The sequence below is a fragment of the Equus quagga genome, unplaced genomic scaffold, assembly GCF_021613505.1.
Source record: "Equus quagga isolate Etosha38 unplaced genomic scaffold, UCLA_HA_Equagga_1.0 HiC_scaffold_3107_RagTag, whole genome shotgun sequence".
NCBI lineage: Eukaryota > Metazoa > Chordata > Mammalia > Perissodactyla > Equidae > Equus > Equus quagga.
The window spans coordinates 1-20,083 of NW_025793530.1; the positions used below are offsets into that span (position 1 = coordinate 1).

A 20,083-nucleotide genomic window follows, 5' to 3' on the forward strand; every position below is an offset into this window, starting at 1 on the left:
GCGCTCCCGACCCGGACTCTAGGAAGGAGTCTTCCGGGTTCCTTCTGCGCGTGTGCGGCCCCGCCCACGCCCACCCTCTTCCGCCCGGAAGTTCCGGAGCCCGGTGCTCTGGGGACGGGGGCAGCGCTGGGCTGGATGCCGTGCCCCTGGAGGTTGGTGGCAGGGTGACGGAGGAGTCGCGGGCGGTCGGGGACACGGGGCGAGCACGGCTGTGGCTCCGCTGGGGCGAGCGAAAGGGTCGGTGGGTGGGAACCGTCCGGGACGCGGATACCGGCTGGTGAAGCGCCGGCTCGGCTGTGGCTTCAGTGATTGCTCCTCGGAGAAGGCGCGCTCTGGAAGGCCGGCCGTGGCTTCCACAAGCTTCGTGAACTGAGGGTCGAGGCGGGGTGGGTGTGCGGACGCGCGAGCGCGGGGTGGGCGGTCTGCGGTCCCGTCCGGGCCACGCCGCCCCGCTGGGTGCTGTGGGGCTGCTCCTGTGCCCGAGCGCGCTGGCGCCTGGTGAGACGCCCGATGCCCGGGGGAGCCCCTGCGGTGTGCGTGCTGACCGAGGCTCCCGGGGCACTTGTTTGTGGGGGTTCGTGGAGTCGCTCCAGCAGGGGAGGTGTCAGGTCCCCTCCTGCCCGGGCAGCCCGCCGAGCGCTCCCGGTTTGCGTTTCCGGAGGTTTATACAGGATCTACTGTCCAGGCCTCGTGGGTTGAGGGGCATGTTGTGCTCTGCGTGGCGGTCTTGTCTTCCTGAGAACAAGGTAGCTGTTATACAGCATGAGGGGAGGCGGCCTACGAACAGTGATCCTCCCGGAAGGACAGCGCCGGTGGCTGAAGCCTCGCTCCCGCTTCAGGGCAGAGGCAGCGGACTCGCGGGGAGGAGGAGGGCCGGCGGTTACTGCTCCTTCTGCCCCGAGTGCCCAAGGTTTGGGTGCTGCTGTTTCTCCCGAAGTTCTCCGAGGCTGGGTGACGGTGGAGGGTTTGGACCGACCTTCAGACGGAGACCTGTGCTGGGCTGAGAGGGGTGGTCGAAGGTCTAGGGATTGTTCCTTCTGGGAGTGGTCTTGAAGGAAGGGGTGGTCTGGGGCTGGAGGGTTCGCCCGTCACAACCGAGAGAATGTCTCCAGGGCTTCCTAACACTCCCATCCCTTCCCTCTCCCTCATTCTTTTGTTATCTGCGCTCTCTCAAACCCGTTGTGTCATCAGATTTGATACCTCGAGACCGGGGGATGCTCCCTCTGTCCTGAGTGTTCTTCCTGGTGGTTGAGGGAGGGTTTGTCAGGGTATTTCTGCCTCATGAGAAAGATGAAAAGGTTTCATTTGAGAACAGAAGTGATTTGCCGGGCTCGCATTTGTATACAGCAGGCATTCTGGCTTTTGTTTAATACCATCCACTTTGCCGAAGTTAAGCCAAACCACTCATCTGCTTTTGACATCATTTTTAGGAACTGCAGCCAACTTAGAGCAAATATCGTTTTAGAAGAACTTGCTTGAAACATGCCTGTCCTTTTTTCCCCATTGCTTTCTGGGGGTTATTTGCGCTCAAAGGGTTAATAATACAAGTGTTTCCCGTGTGATGTCAGTGATCTTTTCTTGAAAATCATAAATTCTATAGCACAATAACAGGAGCCTATTTTCCATTGTTTAAAAAAGAAAAATTCGAATGAATCACACTTCTGCTTGAAACCAATGTTTTAAATGTAAGTAAAGCCCAGTACAATCCCTGCCAAGAAGTACAAGACTCATTTCTGATGTAAAAAACGTAAAACGGAGTCTTCTGATGTGCAGACAATAACAGTCGTTTGTCTGATTCACATGATCTTAGTTCCAGCAACTTCTCTGAGGTCCATCCAGTGCACATTCGGAAGCTTTTCAAAAGTTCTACATGTGGTTGTGAAGTTCTGCTGATTGTATTTGGCATGTAATTCAAGACTTCCTCCCCCGTGTGACTTTGTTAAAAACATCCTGAGTTTGGGAGTTTAGATGTGTCACTTAGCATTTGCTATGTAACAAAGCAACCAAAATTTTCTGGGTTACAAAGAAAAATAAAAACAATCATTTCATTTGCCCGAAGTTCTATGGTCAGCATTTGGGTTGGGTCTAGTTGGTCAGTGCCTATGCTGGTGATGCCTGGATCACCAGTGAGGCTGTCGTCATCTGGTGCCGTGACTGAGGCTGCTTGTTTTAAGATGACTTCGTCTGTTGTTTTCGCTGGTTTGTGCTGGCTGTTGGCTAAGCCGTGTCCCTAACAGGGCAGCGCCAGGTTACTTCACAAGGTGACAGTGTTCCAAGAAGGCAAGCTCTAGCAGAAAAGTACTTTTCATCGTATGTCTGCCTCCCATGTGCTGTGATTTCCCTACAGTCAGAGCAAATCAAAGAGCAAAGCCCATGTCATCGTCGGAGGGGACTTCACGAGGAAACGAATACAGGGAAGCAAGGCATTGAGAACCATTGCGGGGACAGTGTGCCACAAAGAATGTGCATTATGTGCATTTTTTCCTATCAAATCATGGGCCACAAGTGTTGTGCTGCAAGATGTGTACTTTCTGTGAAGTTTAGCTATTTGAAAACCACAGGTGTCCTTGTGGAAACACTAATCTAGGAGTATGCCCCTATGGGTAGGAATTATGTAACTGTGTGAAATAAGCAGTTATCTACAGAAGCCTCTTTAGAATTTTTAGGTAATTCTTACTATTAACTGTTGATAAATCAGTAAGAAATATGTGTTTTCGTTAACTTAAGGGTAAATTCTGTGTCTCAGTTCTTCAAAGTAAGGGTATGTGGGTAACTCCTTCGACAGGGTCTTTCCTGCCCCTTCTCAAGGTATAAAGTACTGTTGCCCCACACGAGGTTCTCTCTCACTCTCTTTTTTTGTTTGTTTTTTTTGTCTTCTCTAGCTAACGTGTGGAGAACTTTGGACAGGAGAATCTGGGATGTAGGAGCAAGCCAGGCTAGTCCTTTCATGACTCCGCTCCATTCACCTTCTCTTCCAGCTCTGTTTCCAGAGTCCTCTGTGTGTTTCTAAGAGCAACGGAAAATGGATACATCTTTGGTGAGTTGTTTCTTTATTTTTCCCTCAGCTTGTTTTACATTGTGCTGTATGAGCTTTATGAGCATTCCTAAGTTGAAATGAGAAAGTAGAAATGAGCGAAATTCGGCTTCAGGGACATAGACATAAACAAGGTAAAGGTGGTGTGCAGATACAGGCAGGTTATGTGACCTTAGAGTCACCCAAGGTGAGCGCAGATTGGTCTCTGGTCTTTCCGATGTCAAGGCCAAAAACAGATGTTGTGCAGTCATTTATTAGCTGATGAGAACGGACCCCTAGAAGAAAGCGTGTCACATCTCCTTGGACGTGGAAGCCTGCAGGCACGGAAGTCTGACACAGTGTCTTTAATGGTCGCGTAGATGAGGCGGTGGGCGGTGTTTGCCTGCCAGTCTCGAAGTAAACACTTGCAGCCTTCTGCAGTGGTGGTCTGACCTCATGCTGAAGCGCAGCTTGCTTAGTGAGGTTCTTCTGGAGTTGCTGAAATGGCGAGGCCCCAGACAGCCTTTGGAAGGCCCTGCGTGGTGCACGGAGGAACTTGGAATGTCTGGGGGATTGAGTCGACTACAGGTCCTTTAAATAACTCTTCACACATTTCTGTCAGCTAGTCTGTATATGCAGGTTGGGCAGCAGACTCCTCAAGGTTGTATTTCCTGGCAAATATTTCCACTGCTGCTTTGCCCTTTAACCTACTCGCCGTAGTCTGCATTCGTTTCTTCTAAAGCTCACGAGTAACCTAATTATAGTTAGATTCAGTGGTTATGCTGTAGTCGCTGCCTTAGTCGAGTCTTCTGCCGTGTTGAAATGCCTTAGTCCATGATCTTCTGGAAGGTCTCGTGTCTTAGCTTCTGTCATGGCCTCTCTGATGATTTCTTCTGTGTTTCCCTGAATTCTTCTGTTTGTTTCTTCTTCTCCTGAATGTGGCTCTTGCAAGTGTTCGAGTCTGGGCCCCATTCTTCACACGGCAGTTCTCCTTGACCTGTTGGGGGGCTCTGGGGTTTGACAGTTTTGTTTCTCTCCAGCTTGGGCCTCTTCCCCAGCCTTCAGAGCACAGGTTCAGCTCCCAGTTGATGCTGCTTCATAGCTCTCCAGAAGGCACCTCAAGCTCAACAAATGCAAAATGAAAACCACATTTTCCTCTCTTCCCTTCCTATGATATTACTTCCATCCAGCTAGTGACTCAAACCACCAAAATGGGATCTCTCCTGGACCCCTCCCTCTCTCTCAGGTTTAATCTCGTTAAAGTCCTGCTACTTTGTTTGTTGTTTAGTTTTATCTAGTGTCTGTGCTGGTGCCCACAGACCCTACAGTAACTTCCTTTTTTACCTTGGAGCTTTCTTGGCAAAACAGGAAGGATGTGAACGTGATGAGGTCCCATCCCTCTGGAGCTCTGCTGCCAGCCAGCGTGTGTGGTGGCAGCCTCAGGAGTCCCTGTGGCACAGAGCACTCAGGAGTGAGTGAGTCATGTTTGAACGGAGTCAAGTGAGATACACAAAGAATAAAAGCAAGGACCACAGATTTTCATCATTTTTAACTTTTGTTCATATAATTGTCAGCGATTCCGTCTGTAGCTTTTATTATTATGTAACTGGATGTTGCTAGATCAGAAATCGTCTGTCATGTTTTCAAACGCTGTTAAAGACTGTTTATACTTCAGCTAATCACTTAAAACTGAGTAGGGAAAAACAAATGTGTTCGTCAACCGTAAGTCTCATTGTGGACTAGAATTTAATGAAAAGTTGTTTACCTTTTCTCTTATTTTGATAAAATACACATAATCTAAAATTTGCCCTCGTAACCGTTTCTAAGAGTACAGTTCAGTGGCACTGATCACATTCACACTGTTGTGCAGTCATTCCCACCATCCATCTCTGGAATTTTTTCATCTTCTCTGAATGAAACTCTACTCGTTAAACACTACCTGCCTCTTCCCTTCCAGCTCAGTCCCCGGCAGCCACCATTTTACTTTCTGCCTCTGAATTTGACTACTGTTGCAGCATGATATAAGTGGAATCATGCAGTTTTTGTCCTTTTATGATTGACATTTTATTTTGTATATTGTCTTCAAGGTTCAGTCACATTGTAACATGTCATGGCCATAACTTCCGTTTTTACTTCCATGAAGTTGAGTTTAGCTATTCTTGACTCTCAAAAGTATTTCTTAAATTCTTTTTCCTATAAGAACTGGAGTAGGCAACTTTTTATCAACTTTAAACAGTAAAAGATAAAATGTGAATTGCTTTGAGAGTTTTTCAATCCTACAAGACCCCAATTTTTTAGTATCTCCCAATTTTCTTTCATCCCTCCTTCCAAACTGGCTTTTCCCTCCTCCGCCCCATGAGCTCATCGCTTTCCTATAGTTCTTTACTAAGGGCAATGACTAGTGGCTGAGATGTACTACTAATGTTTTGTTTTCCTGTCTCTTTTCCCAAAGCTTCAAGCCCATGAGGTAAACATTATTTGACTTAATAGGTATCACTCATGTTATTTAAGGAAGTATGTCAGTCCCAGTTATCATGTGTGACACTGTGAGCCATTATCTAGCCCCTGGATAGCAGATCACTGTCCTTACAGTTTCCCTGCACTGCTTGTTGCTGTTGTTGGTGTTTGGTTTTGTTTGATTGCGTGGTGCCAGTTCCTTTACCAGTTAGGTCAGCACGTAAGATTTGTTTCTCACTGATAGTACCTGATCTTGGTGAGTCAGCTTTAGTTTTCTTTCTTTCAGCTTCACGCAGTCTCCTTGTCTGGCCGCACACCCAGTTGAGCAACAGTGCGGTATAGTGTGTGGAGAGACTCAAGAAAAGACTCAGAGATGGTGTATGAGACATAGAGGTTTATTGGGACTTACATATAGGGATTGTCCAGGGGCGGCTGGCTGGACGGAGTTGTGCACCCGCTACCATGGGCAGAGAGGAGCTTGCTTATCTAGGCAGGGGAATACAGACTGTGCTTGCCAAGAGGGACTGCTCTTGGTATGACCAGTGTTCCCAGGAACAGTAGCTCGCATCTAAGGGTTCTGTGTTCTTTCAACATGTGCTGTTCTTTGAGATAAGTTAAGACCTGCGTTGGCCAGGCCCTCAATCTTCACAAATCCCAGAGGGCTGACTCTCCACCCAGATGGGGACCAGGAGGATACATGGTTACAGTAGGGCACATAGGTTACTGCTGAGCAAGCAAGGCCCTACACTTTACCCTCCGTGTGTCTGAATGGCCCTTACAGTCTTATTGCACCATCTTTCTGCAGATCCCCTGGCACCAGACATATAGGGGAGCATTGCAACCATATACCACAACAGCAGTATAGAGCACAGCAAGAAAATAAAAGCCATAGCAAAGAGGCAAGAACGCCAAAGAACATTTTCCACCTTGGTAACCCCATGGTCGCAGAGAGAGGCAGCCTGCTGCATACCCTGCAGTTGGAGGGATTTTGTAAGTCAGCAATGGTGTGTGCCAAATCAGTGAACAGGTTGGCAGATGTCGTCCTAAGAACAAAGAACTGAGGTGTTTAGAGGGGACTACAACAGGGAGGTCGTGACCATCTAAGAAGACGCAGCTGCAGTGTCTTAGGTTAGTATGGTACTGGCCTGTGGTTGTAGACCTGGATGGCAATACCATACCTCTTGTCCAGTTGGGTTGGGTGCCACAGGGGCAGTGGTATAAGGTAAGGGAGGAACAATGACACACCAGAAGGAAAGGATGAAAGTGCCTTGGGAAATTGGAGGCTCTGGATTAGTAAGGTTGGAGGTTTTGAGTAGTCATCACACAGTAAAGTGTGTCACCACGATATCCTGTTCTAAGCCTGTCCTTCAGGGGTCTAAGAGACCACACCAGGACCTGTGGGTCCTGGTAAGGAGTTCTTTTGGCAGAGACAACAGCAAGTTGTTCTCAGTACCTGTCTGTGGTTGTATTTTTCCTCCTTGGTGGGCCCTCATGTCGCCACCATGCAGGTGACCTGTAATTCAGCCCATTGACTACGTGCCCAGAGCCAGAATCCAACTACATGCTATCAGTCAAAGGCTGAGTAGTGACTGCCGTCCAATGAGGGGAGTTGCCCCTTGCGGAGCCATCTGTATACCAGGCCTGCACTGGGATGGGTCCTTGTCCTTCTCACATTTGGCAGAGTTTCAGGCATGGGTACCTTATCCAATGAGGTTGTTTCTTCTGCAGTGTATGTTACTGGTCCTAGCATGGCATGCAATTCTGCACTTAGGGGACTATTAGTAAAGCTCCCTCCTTGTTGTAAGTATGCATGCTACTTTGCCAGTGTCTGTGTTTGGGCTGTTCCTGAGTGGGGCTTTTGGAAGTGTCCCACAGCCACCCTGCCATAGGCAGATGGGTATGGACTGTGAGCGGCAGGGAACAGGTTATGGGCTCCACCTGCAGAGGCCCACGTAATCAGTATACCATTGTTGCAGTGTGCTATACCAGTTTCAACCACAATGGGGACCAGAAGCCAAGGGGAACTCGTTTATTGCCTTGTCTTTGCCAGAGACCCCATTTATCTCCTCTGGGTAGCTGGAAATGTCCAATTTGCATGGTAGTCCCTGTGTCAAAACACTCAAAGACTGAATTTATTTCACTGCTACTTTGATTTGGGTGAAGCCCACCTGCTCGGTGGTCCCCCAGTGCCAGATAACACCCTTTCACATTGACTTATAAAGAGGGTGGAGTGGTTGGGCTAAATGAGGAATGAAAGGGTGCCAGGAACCTAATAAGCCCAGAAAGGTCTGTAGTTGTTTTGGGGTGTTGGGTATAGGGAAAGCCTGTATCTTATCCGTAATAGTAGCAGGAACTACTTTTGTCTCACCCGACCAGACAACACTCAGGTATTTGACAGACAACCCAGGCCCCTGTAATTTGTTGTCCTTCACCATCCATCCTCGTTGGCATAAGTGGGCAGCGAGGGAGCCGGAGCCTTCCTGGAGGTCTGCAAAAGACTCAGAGGTTAACATGACATCATAAGTATAATGTAACAAGGTGGCACTGGGGGATTGTGTCCACTGGGACAATTCAGTGCCCACGAGACTATGACAACTTGTGGGAAAGTGGAGATAATCTTGAGGCAGAACAGTGAAAGTCCATTGTGTGCCCTGCCAGGTAAAGGCAAATTGATCTTGACTACCTTCATCCAAGAGGATGCTGAAAAAGCCATTAGCAAGGTCCAAGGCAAAATAATACGTTCCCAGTGTGTCACCTATCTTGTCTAAGAGGAAGGCTATACTGGCGACAGCAGCCTACATAGGCGGTGTCATTTTGTTCAGTTCTTTATAGTCCATGGTCGCCAGGAACCATCTGGCTTCTGGAGGGGCCACACAAGGCTTTTGAACGGGCTATGTGTGGGTCCAGTGATTCCCACTTTTGCTAGTTCTTGTACAATTCCCGAGATTTCCTTATGGCCTCCTGGGAAATGATGTTGTGTTATCTTCACCACATGACACAGTTGGGGCAATTTGACTGGAGTCTGTTTGGCATGACCCCTTGTTAGAGATTTAGACAAGTGGACCTGAAGGCAGAATTCCCCAGCTGTAGTCTGTAGGGTCAGACCAGTGAGGACGTGCGTGCTGAGAATGTATTCAAGTATGGGGGCAATATATATTATATACCGTTTTGGCAGAAGACGCCCTGTCTGCAGCACTAGCACCACCAATTTCAACGTAAATGTGCCTCCACCATAACCATCTGTGACAGAAACAGGGCTGTCAAAACAGGATGGATCTCCATGAATCAGAGTGCGTTCTGCTCCTGTAGCCACCAATGCTAAGACTATTTTTAGTGGACCAAATTATATTGTTATCTCTGCATGTGGCCTCTGGTCCCCTGATACCCAAGCCACCTGCACAGCATTGAAGGAGTGGGTCAGGGTCCCTTCACCTTCCCCCTCGTTGAGGGGCTAAGGTGTTCCCAGGCTGTTGCTGGGGGTGCTTTTGGTTTTGGACACTCTGTGGATGACCTTTGAATGTCTGTTGTGACTCCAGCTTCTGCCACAAAGCCACCAGAACAGTGTTTGGTTATTTATCTTTTTTTTCCTGAGGGGTGCCTGCTGCCACCAGGTCATGGTACATCTGTCTATGTGTTACTCTGACAAGGACCTTGGTGGTTTTGGCTCCTTTGTTGTCTTTTTCCCCAGGGAACCCAGTAACCCTCACTCCCTTCCACCTGACATTATCTGTCTCCCCCAGGTCAACAGCGGCTTGGGCCACTTGGGACACCAGTTGACCTACCAAGTGGTTTAAGAGAGAGACCAAAGCCCCATAGCATTGGTTCAGAGCCATCTATGACATGGTGTCTTTCATGCCTGCAGTGAATAGTTCATTGTCAGGCCCTTGGTAATGGTCGGCGTAAACTGCATGTTTCATGCTGAGTTCCCTTAACAAATCTTGTAGGTCTTCCATGGTCTGCCACCCAGGGGGTAGGCGTGGGTATGTCCCCTTCTTTAGGCCAGGCCCCCCTACAGGCAGCCCTTAACCAAGTCAAGGGAGACTACTCGATCCTCATTCACAGCACTATAGAGGTGTTGCTGCACGGCAGAGTGAGAAGTAATGGGCACTATCTTGTTCACCTCCACCCCTGAGAGCAAAATGCCTTCCACTGTGGTATCCCAGAGACGCAAAAGCCACTCTGGGATGCTTTCCCTTCCTTCTGCCTGAATTTGTTTCCCAGTTCCACCAGCTTGGCAGTGGTGTGATCCTGCGTAGTAGAGTGCATATGCTGAACAATGGGGACTCTTCTGTTGGATTGACCCCAGTGGGCCAGGGTTGTTCTGATTTCATTTTCTGCGTCATGACCGGATGCACCTCCAAGATGAGTACTTCTCTTGGGACATCCCATCCCACAGCCTGCTCACTTTCCTCACTACTAGAGTCACACAGATCGCGTTGTTTTGGGTTCCAGTCTTGGTCACAAGGGCTTGTACCTTTGCCTGTGGTAGCTGGTGCCCCTTAAGTTAGTGAGATGAGAGGCTAGGGTCTCTACTTTCTCATCAGCCTCTCGTAGGCTTGTCGACAGCACCTCGGTTGTCTCAGCTTGTACCAGTCAGCCTCTTTCCAACTTTAGTTCCTCCTGTGGCGGCCTTGCTTTGGCTCTTGGTTGCATCTCAGTGTCTGTTCTGAGCCATGCTATGGGGGGGGGGGGGCACCTCACAGCTGCAACAGTCATCTAGGCTTTGACTTCTTTTTCCCAATGTCTGTCAAGCCAAGAACTTTGCCAAGGACCTTTGGTGTTTTCCGGGGCATCCCCGTACTCACCTGGTGGGCCCTATCCATCTAGAATAGCAGTGACTGGCCCCCACATGGAGGATGCAGGCCAACCTAGAACTTTCCCCATAGAGTTCCCATCCCATCCCCCATAGTCTCAGTGCTCACGGGAGTTTCCTTGGTCTCCTGGCTGGCTCACGAGGTGTCTGGCCACACGCCCAGTTGAGCAAGCAGTATGGGATAGGGTGCAGAGAGACCAAAGAAAAGACCTGGAGACGGCATATGAGACATATAGGTTTGTTGGGACTTAGGTATAGGGAGTGTCCGGGGGTGGCTGGCTGGACGGAGTTGTGCACCCACTACCATGGGCAGAGAGAGGGCTGCTTACGTGGGCAAGGGAATAAAGACTATGTGCTTGTCAAGAGGGACTGTTCTTGGTACAACCAGCGTCCCCAGGAACAGGAGCTCTCATGGAAAGCTCTGTATTCCTTCAAGATGTGCTGTTCTTTGAGATAAGTTAAGATCCAGGTTGGCCAGGCCCTGGATTGCCACAAATCCCAGAGGGCTGACTCCCCACCCAGATGGGAACCAGGAGGACACGTGGTTACAGGAGGGCATGTAGGTTATCACTGAGCAAGCAGCGTCCTACAATCCTGAACAGAGGAGTATTTATTTCTGTGATATTGTTGAGGAGAACATGGTAGAGGGAAAATATGGTGATCAGTGTGTGACTGTAACAGGTTGTCTCTTCCATTCACATGTTATTGGTCAAAGATCAAGGCAAGTGTAGAATTATAAATTTGCTTATGTGACTTCTACTGCAAGGGGATATATAATTTTTTGCAGAGAAAGGTGCCACAAGGAGTGCTATGAACTGAATTGTGTTCCCCCAAAATGTAAGTGTTAGTCCTAACCCCCGATGTATACGTAGATAGAACTTTTAAGAGGTAAACAAGTTGAAATGAGGTCATAAGGATGGGGCCTCTACTACAATAGGATTGGTGGCCTTATAAGAAGAGGAAGATAGAATTATCTCCCTCCCTCTCCCCCATGTGGACTCAGCAAGAATGCTGTCATCCAGAAGGCAGGAAGGGAGCCTTTACCAGGAACCGAATTGGCTGGTACCTTAATCTTGGACTTTTCCAGCTTCTAAAATTGTAAGGAAAGAATTTTCTGTGTTTAAGCCACTCAATGTGTGGTATCTTATGGCAGCCTGGGCTGACTAATGCAGGGAAGGATGCTAAATTTGGCCGGACAGAAATATAAACTGCCACACACTGTCTATTCTTGCTTGTTTAATTTTCCACATGAACTTCTAAATGAGCTTGCCTATATCTAAGAATGTATCTTTTCATTAGAATAGTATTGTTAGTTTACTGATTTAGGGAGAATTGATATCTTTATGATGTGGACTCTTCCTATCCATGAACATGATTTATCTTTTCATTTGTTTAGTTCTTTTTGTATTCTTTTTTGCCCCCTCAGAGTTTTGTGTTATTTTCTTAAATGTATTGCTGAGTGTTTTATCTTTTTGTTATTGTGGGAGTATTCTCATATATATGAAGACTTATATATTATTTTTATAGTCTGATAATTTATTGAATCTTCCTATTTGGAGTAGTTTTTCTGTGATTCTCTTCAGTTTTTCAAGTATGAATCATATGCAAATCATCATTTTCACTCGTCTGTTTCTCTTTGCAGTGCACTGACAGACACTGCTACTACAGCGTTAGTAACTGGCGATGGGGTGTCCTCGTCCTGCAGTGTTCCCCATGAATGTGAATCTTGCTTTCACTTATGGCTGAGACATACACATTTTATCATGTTAAGGAAGAATTCCTTGAATCCTGTTTTTTGAGGTTTTTTTTTAATTACAAATGGGAGGGTATTTTTACAGATGCCCACTCAGTATCTATGTGGAGGATCATAGGATTTTCTCCCCAGAAATATGAATATGATGAAATACACGAATAGATTTCTCTCTCTTTTTTTTTTTTTTAAAGATTGGCACCTGAGCTAACAACTGTTGCCAATCTTCTTTTATTTTTTTTCTGCTCTTTTCTTCCCAAATCACCCCCAGTACATAGTTGTATATGTTAGTTGTGGGTCCTTCTAGTTGTGGCATGTGGGACGCTGCCTCAGCATGGCCTGATGAGTGGTGCCATGTCCATGCCCAGGATCCGAACCAGCAAAACCCTGGGCCGCCAAAGCGGAGAACGCGAACTTAACCACTTGGCCATGGGGCCAGCCCTAATAGATTTCTTTCTTTCTTTCTTTTTCTTTCTTTCTGTCTTTCTTTCTTTCTTTCTTTCTTTCTTTCTTTCTTTCTTTCTTTATTTCAGGAAGATTAGCCCTGAGCTAACTACTGCCAGTCCTCCTCTCTTTTGCTGAGGAAGCCTGGCCCTGAGCTAACATCCATGCTAATCTTCCTCTACTTCATAGGTGGGACACCTGTCACAGCATGGTGTGCCAAGCAGCGCCATGTCCATACCCAGGATCCAAACCAGTGAGCCCCGGGCCACCAAGAAGCAGAACGTGCGAACTTAACCACTGCGTCACTGGGCCAGCCCACCTAATAGGTTTCTTCATATTGAGGTTTTGCTCTATTCCTAGAATGATTGTTAACAATTCCTTCTCCATTGCCATGGTCTGTTTCTCCTTCAGGAAATATTGATGTTTCCTAAAACACTGTAGTTATTCCTTTTCTCCTTTCAGTCTCATAGGTTCTCTTTGAGCCATTTTGTTCACTCTGATGGCTTCAGCTACTGCAAAAATTCTCCTGTTTCCCGAATTTTCATCTTCAGCTTAGGTCTCTCTCCTGAGCTCTAGGTCATATATCCAGTTGCCAGTTGGACCTCCCCACATGTTTGAGCACAGAGACTTCAAACATGACATATCCAAATCTGTGTCTCTTCTGCCCATCATACACTTTACCATTCTTTCCCAGTTTCAGTTCACAGCACCAGTATCCACCTGGCTGGGCATGCAGACACCCTGGTTGTAAAACTCCCCCTTCACCCTTTTCAGAGCAAATTAGCAGCAAATTCTTTTCCTTCTTTTCTCTTTTTTTTTTTTTAGGATTAGTTCCCTGTTCTGTATTATTGCTGTGTTGCCTCAATGTAGGTGGTCATCTCTCCCTCTGGTTTCTTCTCCTCTGCTTCTCCCGTTAAGCCCTTGCCCATTCTCCTTCTAGGGGATGACTATTAAAATGCAAATCCGCTCATGTCACTTGCCTCTTTGGACCAGCCCCTCATTATTTAGACCTTGTGGTTTAGGAAGTGGGGGCTGTTCACCCTGGGGTGGATTTAAGCAACCCTTTGGGATCTAGGAAGGAAATCTTAGAATGCCTGTGTACATGCTTTTAACTGATAAGTAATAGAGAACATGGTGAGTGCATCAAATTTCTTGTTGTTGGAATTAGGTCAAATATTTAAATGTAGAGTTGCTCTACAATCAGTTTCTTAAATACCTTTAGTGCCTTAATCTCATCACAGCCCAGGAGCAGTCCCCTGGACACGGTGCTGTGTGTACTTCCATTACTGTGGTGTGTGTTCTTCCTGCCCTCATGACTTCTGCTGTTGCCTCATATCCACAAGAACATGTGGTTCACGTTGAACAGCTAACATGTTTGGCTCTTCAGTGAAGCACAACCTGGTAGTACAAGGAACAACTGTTTTTCTGCCTCTTTAATACCCCAGTCTACCTTGAACATGTGTCGAGCCTACTTCATCTAACACATTATTCCAGGTGTGCATTTATCCCTGTCTCCATACCAGATCATAGGCTCCTTTGAGGAGCAGAATTTTATTCATCCTTTTATCCCTAGCAATAAGGACAGTCCCAGATTTAGAAGGGAAACTGTATGGTAGTACTTTTAGGAACTAGTGAATAAACACAGAGGTAGGATATTTCTGCTGTGATTACTCTTTATCCCACAATATAGAGTACAAAGCGTGGCGCATCCTGTACAAGACAAAGTACACACAAAAGAATGAACTCCCAGACTTCCTGTTCTTCTGACCCAGGCTGATGAATTGAGAAATGTGCCGTTACAGGGGTTGGTGTCATTTGAGGATGTGGCTGTGCACTTCACCTGGGAGGAGTGGCAGGACCTGGATGATGCCCAGAGGACCCTGTACAAGGACGTGATGCTGGAGACCTACAGTAGCCTAGCGTCATTGGGTGAGCGAAACTCTCCTAATAACTGCCAAGCGCAAGCGTTTTTCCTTTATTGGTAACTGTAAGACTGTTCATGAAAGTAAATGCTACTTAGGTTTACGATTCTAGGCCGAGAAGAATATGTGTGTTCACTTCTCCAGTTAAAGGTTCAAATTGCTCTTCGTTGCACAGCTCTTGCAGCTGTTCAGTTGTCATTCTTCAGAGGCCGTCAAGCGGTTTGGCAAAAGTCCTACATTATTTCTCATCAACAGGGCATTGCATCACCAAACCTGAGGTGATCGTCAAGTTGGAGCAAGACGCAGAACCGTGGACTGTAGAAGCACCCCCAAACCAGAGCCTCCCAGGTGGGTCCATGCGTGCTGGGCAGGGAGGCTGGGAAGAGGAGAGCACGGCAGATGTTGGCCGCGCTGACCTAATTTTCACCTGTGGTTTTCCCCAGGTCCAGAGCTGGTGAATAATGCATCAGACATGTGTGTTATTCAGTCTCCAAAGATGCATAAACCACCTCCCTTTGTTTTTCTTAATAACTTCTATCTACCCAAATCCAATCCCTACTTGCCTCCTCTTACAACTTTTTCTTCGTTAATCAGATTCTGTGGGTTCTCAGATGCCCTCCTTTCCTCCATTCTCATTCACTGTTTTCTTTCAGGCATTCTTTCGTACATTCATTTATTCTTTCAACACATGTTAACTGAGCAGTTTTTAGGCTGGTCATTTTGTAGTTTAGGGATAACAACAGTAATCAAATGTCCCTCCTTTTATTACTGTATTTATTTTATGATTTTATTGGTGTCATGTTGGCTTAAAACATTGCGTAGATTTCAGTTGTACATTATTATATTTCAGGTTCTGTATAGACTGCATTGTGTTCACTACCAATCGTCCAGTTTTTATCTGTCATCACACATATGTGCCCCTTTATCCCTTTTGCCCTCCTCTGGTCCCCTTCTCCTCTAACCATTAATCTGTTCTTATCTGTGTGTTTGTTTATCTTCCACATATGAGTGGAATCATACAGTATTTGTCTTTCTCTGACTTATTTCGCTTAGCATAATACCCTCAAGGTCCATCCATGCTGTCGCAAAGGGCATGATTTTGTGTTTGTCTTTGTCTTTTTTATGGCCAAGTAGTATTCTATTCTATATATATATACACACACTATGTCGTCTTATCCATTCATCCATTGATGGGCACTTGGGTTGCTTCCACACCGTGGCTAATGTGAATATGCCACAATGAAATGGGGTACATAAGTCTCTTTGATCGTTGATTTCATGTTCTTTGGATAAATACCCAGTAGTGGAATGACTGGGTCATGTGATATTTCTGTTTTTAATTTTTTGAGGAATCACCACACTGTTTTCCATAGTGGCTGCACCAGTTTGCATTCCCACCAGCAGCATATGAGGGTTCCCTTTTCTCCACGTCCTCTCCAACATTTGTTATTTCTTGTCTTGTTAATAGCCATTCTGACAGGTGTGAGGTGATACCTCATTGTGGTTTTGATTTGCATTTCCCTAATAATGAGTCACGCTGAACATCATGTGCCTGTTAACCATCTGTGTATCTTCTTTGGAAAAATGCCTGTTCTTTCATATCCTCTGCCTATTTTTTGATCGGGTTGTTCATTTTTTGTTGTTGAGTTGTATGTTTATATATTTCAGAAATTAACCTCTTATCAGATACATGATTTGCAAATATTTCCTCCTGATGTCCCTACTTTTAAAGAGATTATAGTATATTGCAAGTCAGAATAAAACAAAGATACAATATGTTAATTAGTGGGATAAAAACCACAAAAATGTTTCACCATGGTGAGAGAGAAAAAAATGGGCTGTGTTATCTTAGGAAGGAAGCTTTAAAAAAGCAGTTTTAGAGGAGATTTTTAAGGATTTACTTTGGGATAGCTTAAGTTTGAGATCATTATTAAATATTTAATTTGGGATAGTTTGTTGAGATGACTGTTTTCCAAAATGACTCATAGCACATAGGGGGATATATCTGCACTAGAAAGTGGACATCACTATTAGAAGATGTGAAATATCACTAGCTTACCTGGCATTTAAAGGCATAGAATTAGAGCAAATCACCTAAGGAGTTGTTAAGAAAATGAGAGGAATATAGGACCAAGCCTTCTCAGTCGTGAAAATAAAGGTATCATGAAGCTGAGAAGGACACTGCAAAGCTTTCGGCATGGAAAGGGGTGGTGACATGGGAGGAGAACCAGGAAATCATGATTTCTCAAGGCCAATGGAACCAAGGGTTTCAGGATGGAGTTGCTCATATGAAGTCATTGTAAAACAACAGAGAATAAGATCCATACCTGGACCCCATTGTCATTGAAACTAGGAGACAGCTGACACTCTAAAGCATAAAATATAAGCCGTCAGAAACAATGAATTATCAAGCAGGGGTGCACATACCAGGAAGTGAAGTAAGAACGCCATGACTGTTGAACTAAGAAGGAACAGGAAAAAGACTTTTCAAGGATGGTGGGCACAGCATGGGTGTCAGAACATAAATCCTTTAGAGCAGCAGAGAGAGGTAGCCCAGTGTGGGAAACTAGAGTCTCCTGTACCTGTTACGGTTCTGAGAAGTGCAGGATATAAGGTTAAAATTCAAAATCTGCAGGAAGCTGTATTTGTATGGAATAGAGAAGAAAGATTATGCATTTGAAAAACCTCCCAGATGTATATAGCCATTTCCCATGGAGGAGTAAAACTAAACAAATATAAGTGGAAAATTCTTGTCCCTGAGCAGTAATATTGCTTAGGTGACAGATGAATGGCCCTCCCTCGTATTCTGTAAGTAGCTGATCAAGGAAAATTATGCTATCTTCAAGGCCAAATGACCAGAGAAGGACTAGCACAAGATACCTGTAGTTATTATGATAATAAAATAGAGAAAAGAATGGAAACATTGTGGGTGAAAAGTTCTCAACTGAAATCTACATCTGGAGAGTAGGCGAATATTTTGACGAAATATTTTTCATGAATTAAAAAAGAAAAAAAAACATGATTTGACATTAGAAAATCTATTAACAAAATTTGTTACGTTAATTCAGTAGGGAGAAGAATCATACACTCCTCATAAAATCAGTACCTATTATTGATTTCTAAAGAGTCTTGTTCCACTGGAACAGAAGGAAACCTATTTACCTTTATGTGAGCATTCCATGAGAAATGCTTAGGTGTGGTTCATGGGTATGGTTATTTTCATCTCGTTTTAGATGTGCAGACTGTGGGTGACCTGATGGAGACCAGCCAGGAAAATTACGGCAGACGTTTGTGGCAAGCTGTAATCACCAACAGCAAAACATCAACTAAGGAGAGAACTGACTTAGGAAAAACGTGTAATCTGAGCTCAATCTGTATTTCAAAACTGATTATAAATAGTGGAAACTGTTCAGGAATGAAGCCAGAGGAGTTTAATGCGTTTGAGAACACCTTTCTCCGTAGTGCACCTGATGAGATGCCTGCTGGAGAGAAAGCTGAGGACTGTCCTGTGACCGGGGAATCCCTCAGATGTGCTGAGCATCCTAGTCATCCTCAGGAGACTCAAACTGTGCAGCAGGCTTCTGCATTTAGTGGACGAGGGAGAGGCTTCAACAAGGAGGCAGTAGTCCTTACACATAGGAGGGCTCGCATGGGAGGCACTGCCTGTAGATATAATGGACACTGGCAAGCCTGTGATGAGTCAGCTCTCATTGCCCAAGAGAGACGTCACGTAGGGGAGGATCGCGATCGATGTAACGAATGGGGGAAGACCGTTTGTGAGAAACCAACACAACTGAGTCTTCACAGAGCTGATTTCAAGGAGCAACACCATAAATATAATCAAAGTGGGAATAATTTTAGCAAGAACTTACAGCTCACTCAGCTTCAGAGAATTCAGTTAGGAGAAAAAACTTTTCAATGTAATGTATGTGGTAAAACTTTCTATAAGAAGTCTAATCTCACGAAACATCAGAGAACTCATACAGGGGAGAAACCCTATGCATGTGATGAATGTGGGAAATCATTCTACCAGAAGCCGGCTCTCAGTGTACATCAGAGAATTCACAGGGAGACGCCTCATGAATGCAGTGGCTGTGGTAAAACTTTCCATAAGAAGTCAGCTCTCACGGCACATCAGAGAACTCACACAGGAGAAAAACCTTATGAATGTAAAGAATGTGGGAAATCCTTTGGCCACCGGCCAGCCCTCACTGTACATCAGAGAACTCACACAAGAGACAAACCTTATAAATGTAATGAATGTGGGAAATCCTTCTGTGTGAAGCCAAAACTCACTGTACATCTGAGACTTCACACAGGGGAGAAACCCTATGAATGTGAAGAATGCGGGAAAACATTCTACCAGAAGTCAAAACTCACTGTACACCAGAGAACTCACACAGGTGAGAAACCTTACAAATGTAATGAGTGTCGGAAAACCTTTTGTGAGAAGTCAACCCTCAATAGACATCAGAGAACTCACACAGGAGAGAAACCCTATGGATGTAAAGAATGTAGGAAAACTTTCTATCAGAAGTCAGCCCTCACTGTACACCAGAGAACTCACACGGGAGAGAAGCCCTATGAATGTAATGAATGTGGAAAAAGCTTTTGCCAGAAGTCACACCTCAGCAAACATCTGAGAACTCACACAGGGCAGAAATCATGTATGGTGGAGACTGGCTATGTGTATGCCAAAACTCACTTTCTTTTTCTGTTGGGCACACAGTTAGCCTGCGTTTCTCAGCCTCCTTTGACTATGGGTTGGACTATGTAACTGGCCAGGAGAATATGAACACAAGTGGTGAACATTACTTCCAAGGCTGACTACAGAAATACTTCCATGCTCGGGGCCGGCTTTGTGGCTGAGTGGTTAAGTTCGCATGCTCCACTTTGGTGGCCTGGGGTTCACTTGTTTGGATACTGGGCATGGACCTGCACACTGCTCGTGAAGCCGTGCTATGGAGGCACCCCAAATAGAAGAACTAGAATGACTTACAACTAGGTACTGGGGCTTTGGGCAGAAAAAAAGGGGTGGGGGGGAGATTGGCAACAGATGTTAGTTCAGGACCAATCTTCCTCATCAAAAAAAAAAAAATGTATATATGCTTCTATGCAGGGACCAGCCTCATGGCATAGTGGTTAAGTTTGGCATGCTCCATTTTGGCAGCCTTGGTTTATGGGTTCAGATCCTGGGCATGGGCCAACACCACTCATCAGCCATGCTGTGGTGGCAACCCACGTATAAAGGGAGGAAGATTGGCACAGATGTTAGCTCAGGGTTAATCTTCCTCAAGCGAAAGAAGTGGAAGGTTGGCAACAGATGTTAGCTTAAGGCTAATCTTCCTTGGCAAAAAAGAATAAAAAAAATTCTTCCTCTCTGACTTTGTACCCTGTGGTCCTGAAGGTCAGATTACCCCCAGGTTTCCCTTGGGAGCATAGGATGAATGTGGCAATCCTGACTTAAGACAGAAGGGATGGAATGGGGAGAGCAGAGATCTTGCCAGCTCTACCTAAAAAAATCTCCATTTGTACTCTTCACATGAGTGAGAAATATTTATTGTTGATCCCTTCCACGTGTGATCTATTTACAACATTACCAGTTTACTGTAGCTGGTTCATTTGATGAATTTGGCACAGCCTTCTGTGAAAAGTTATCAGTCCTTGTGTAGAAAATTCCCACG

General features: G+C 45.6%; 1 protein-coding gene across 2 annotated transcripts; it reads left to right on the plus strand.

Annotated features, from left to right (window-relative positions):
• The first annotated feature begins 75 nt into the window (after positions 1-75).
• On the plus strand, positions 76-19,470 carry LOC124232180 (zinc finger protein 717-like). Of its 2 annotated transcripts, XM_046649137.1 has the most exons (5): positions 76-152; positions 2,883-3,037; positions 14,280-14,406; positions 14,655-14,747; positions 17,633-19,404. In XM_046649137.1, exons 2-5 carry the CDS (start codon positions 3,023-3,025, stop codon positions 19,174-19,176), a joined length of 1,779 nt encoding a protein of 592 aa, XP_046505093.1. In that variant the 5' UTR covers positions 76-152; positions 2,883-3,022; the 3' UTR covers positions 19,177-19,404. The 2 variants fall into 2 exon arrangements, with proteins under 2 accessions (XP_046505093.1, XP_046505094.1); XM_046649138.1 differs by lacking the exon at positions 76-152 and having other exon boundaries at positions 17,633-19,470.
• Positions 19,471-20,083: the final 613 nt, after the last annotated feature.

Bases quoted from the DNA above. Each gene is read 5' to 3' on its own strand.
- LOC124232180 (XM_046649137.1), top strand. The intron at 14,407-14,654 runs GTGAGCGAAACT...TCTCATCAACAG, and splicing joins CAGTAGCCTAGCGTCATTGG to GGCATTGCATCACCAAACCT. The intron at 14,748-17,632 runs GTGGGTCCATGC...ATCTCGTTTTAG, and splicing joins CCCAAACCAGAGCCTCCCAG to ATGTGCAGACTGTGGGTGAC.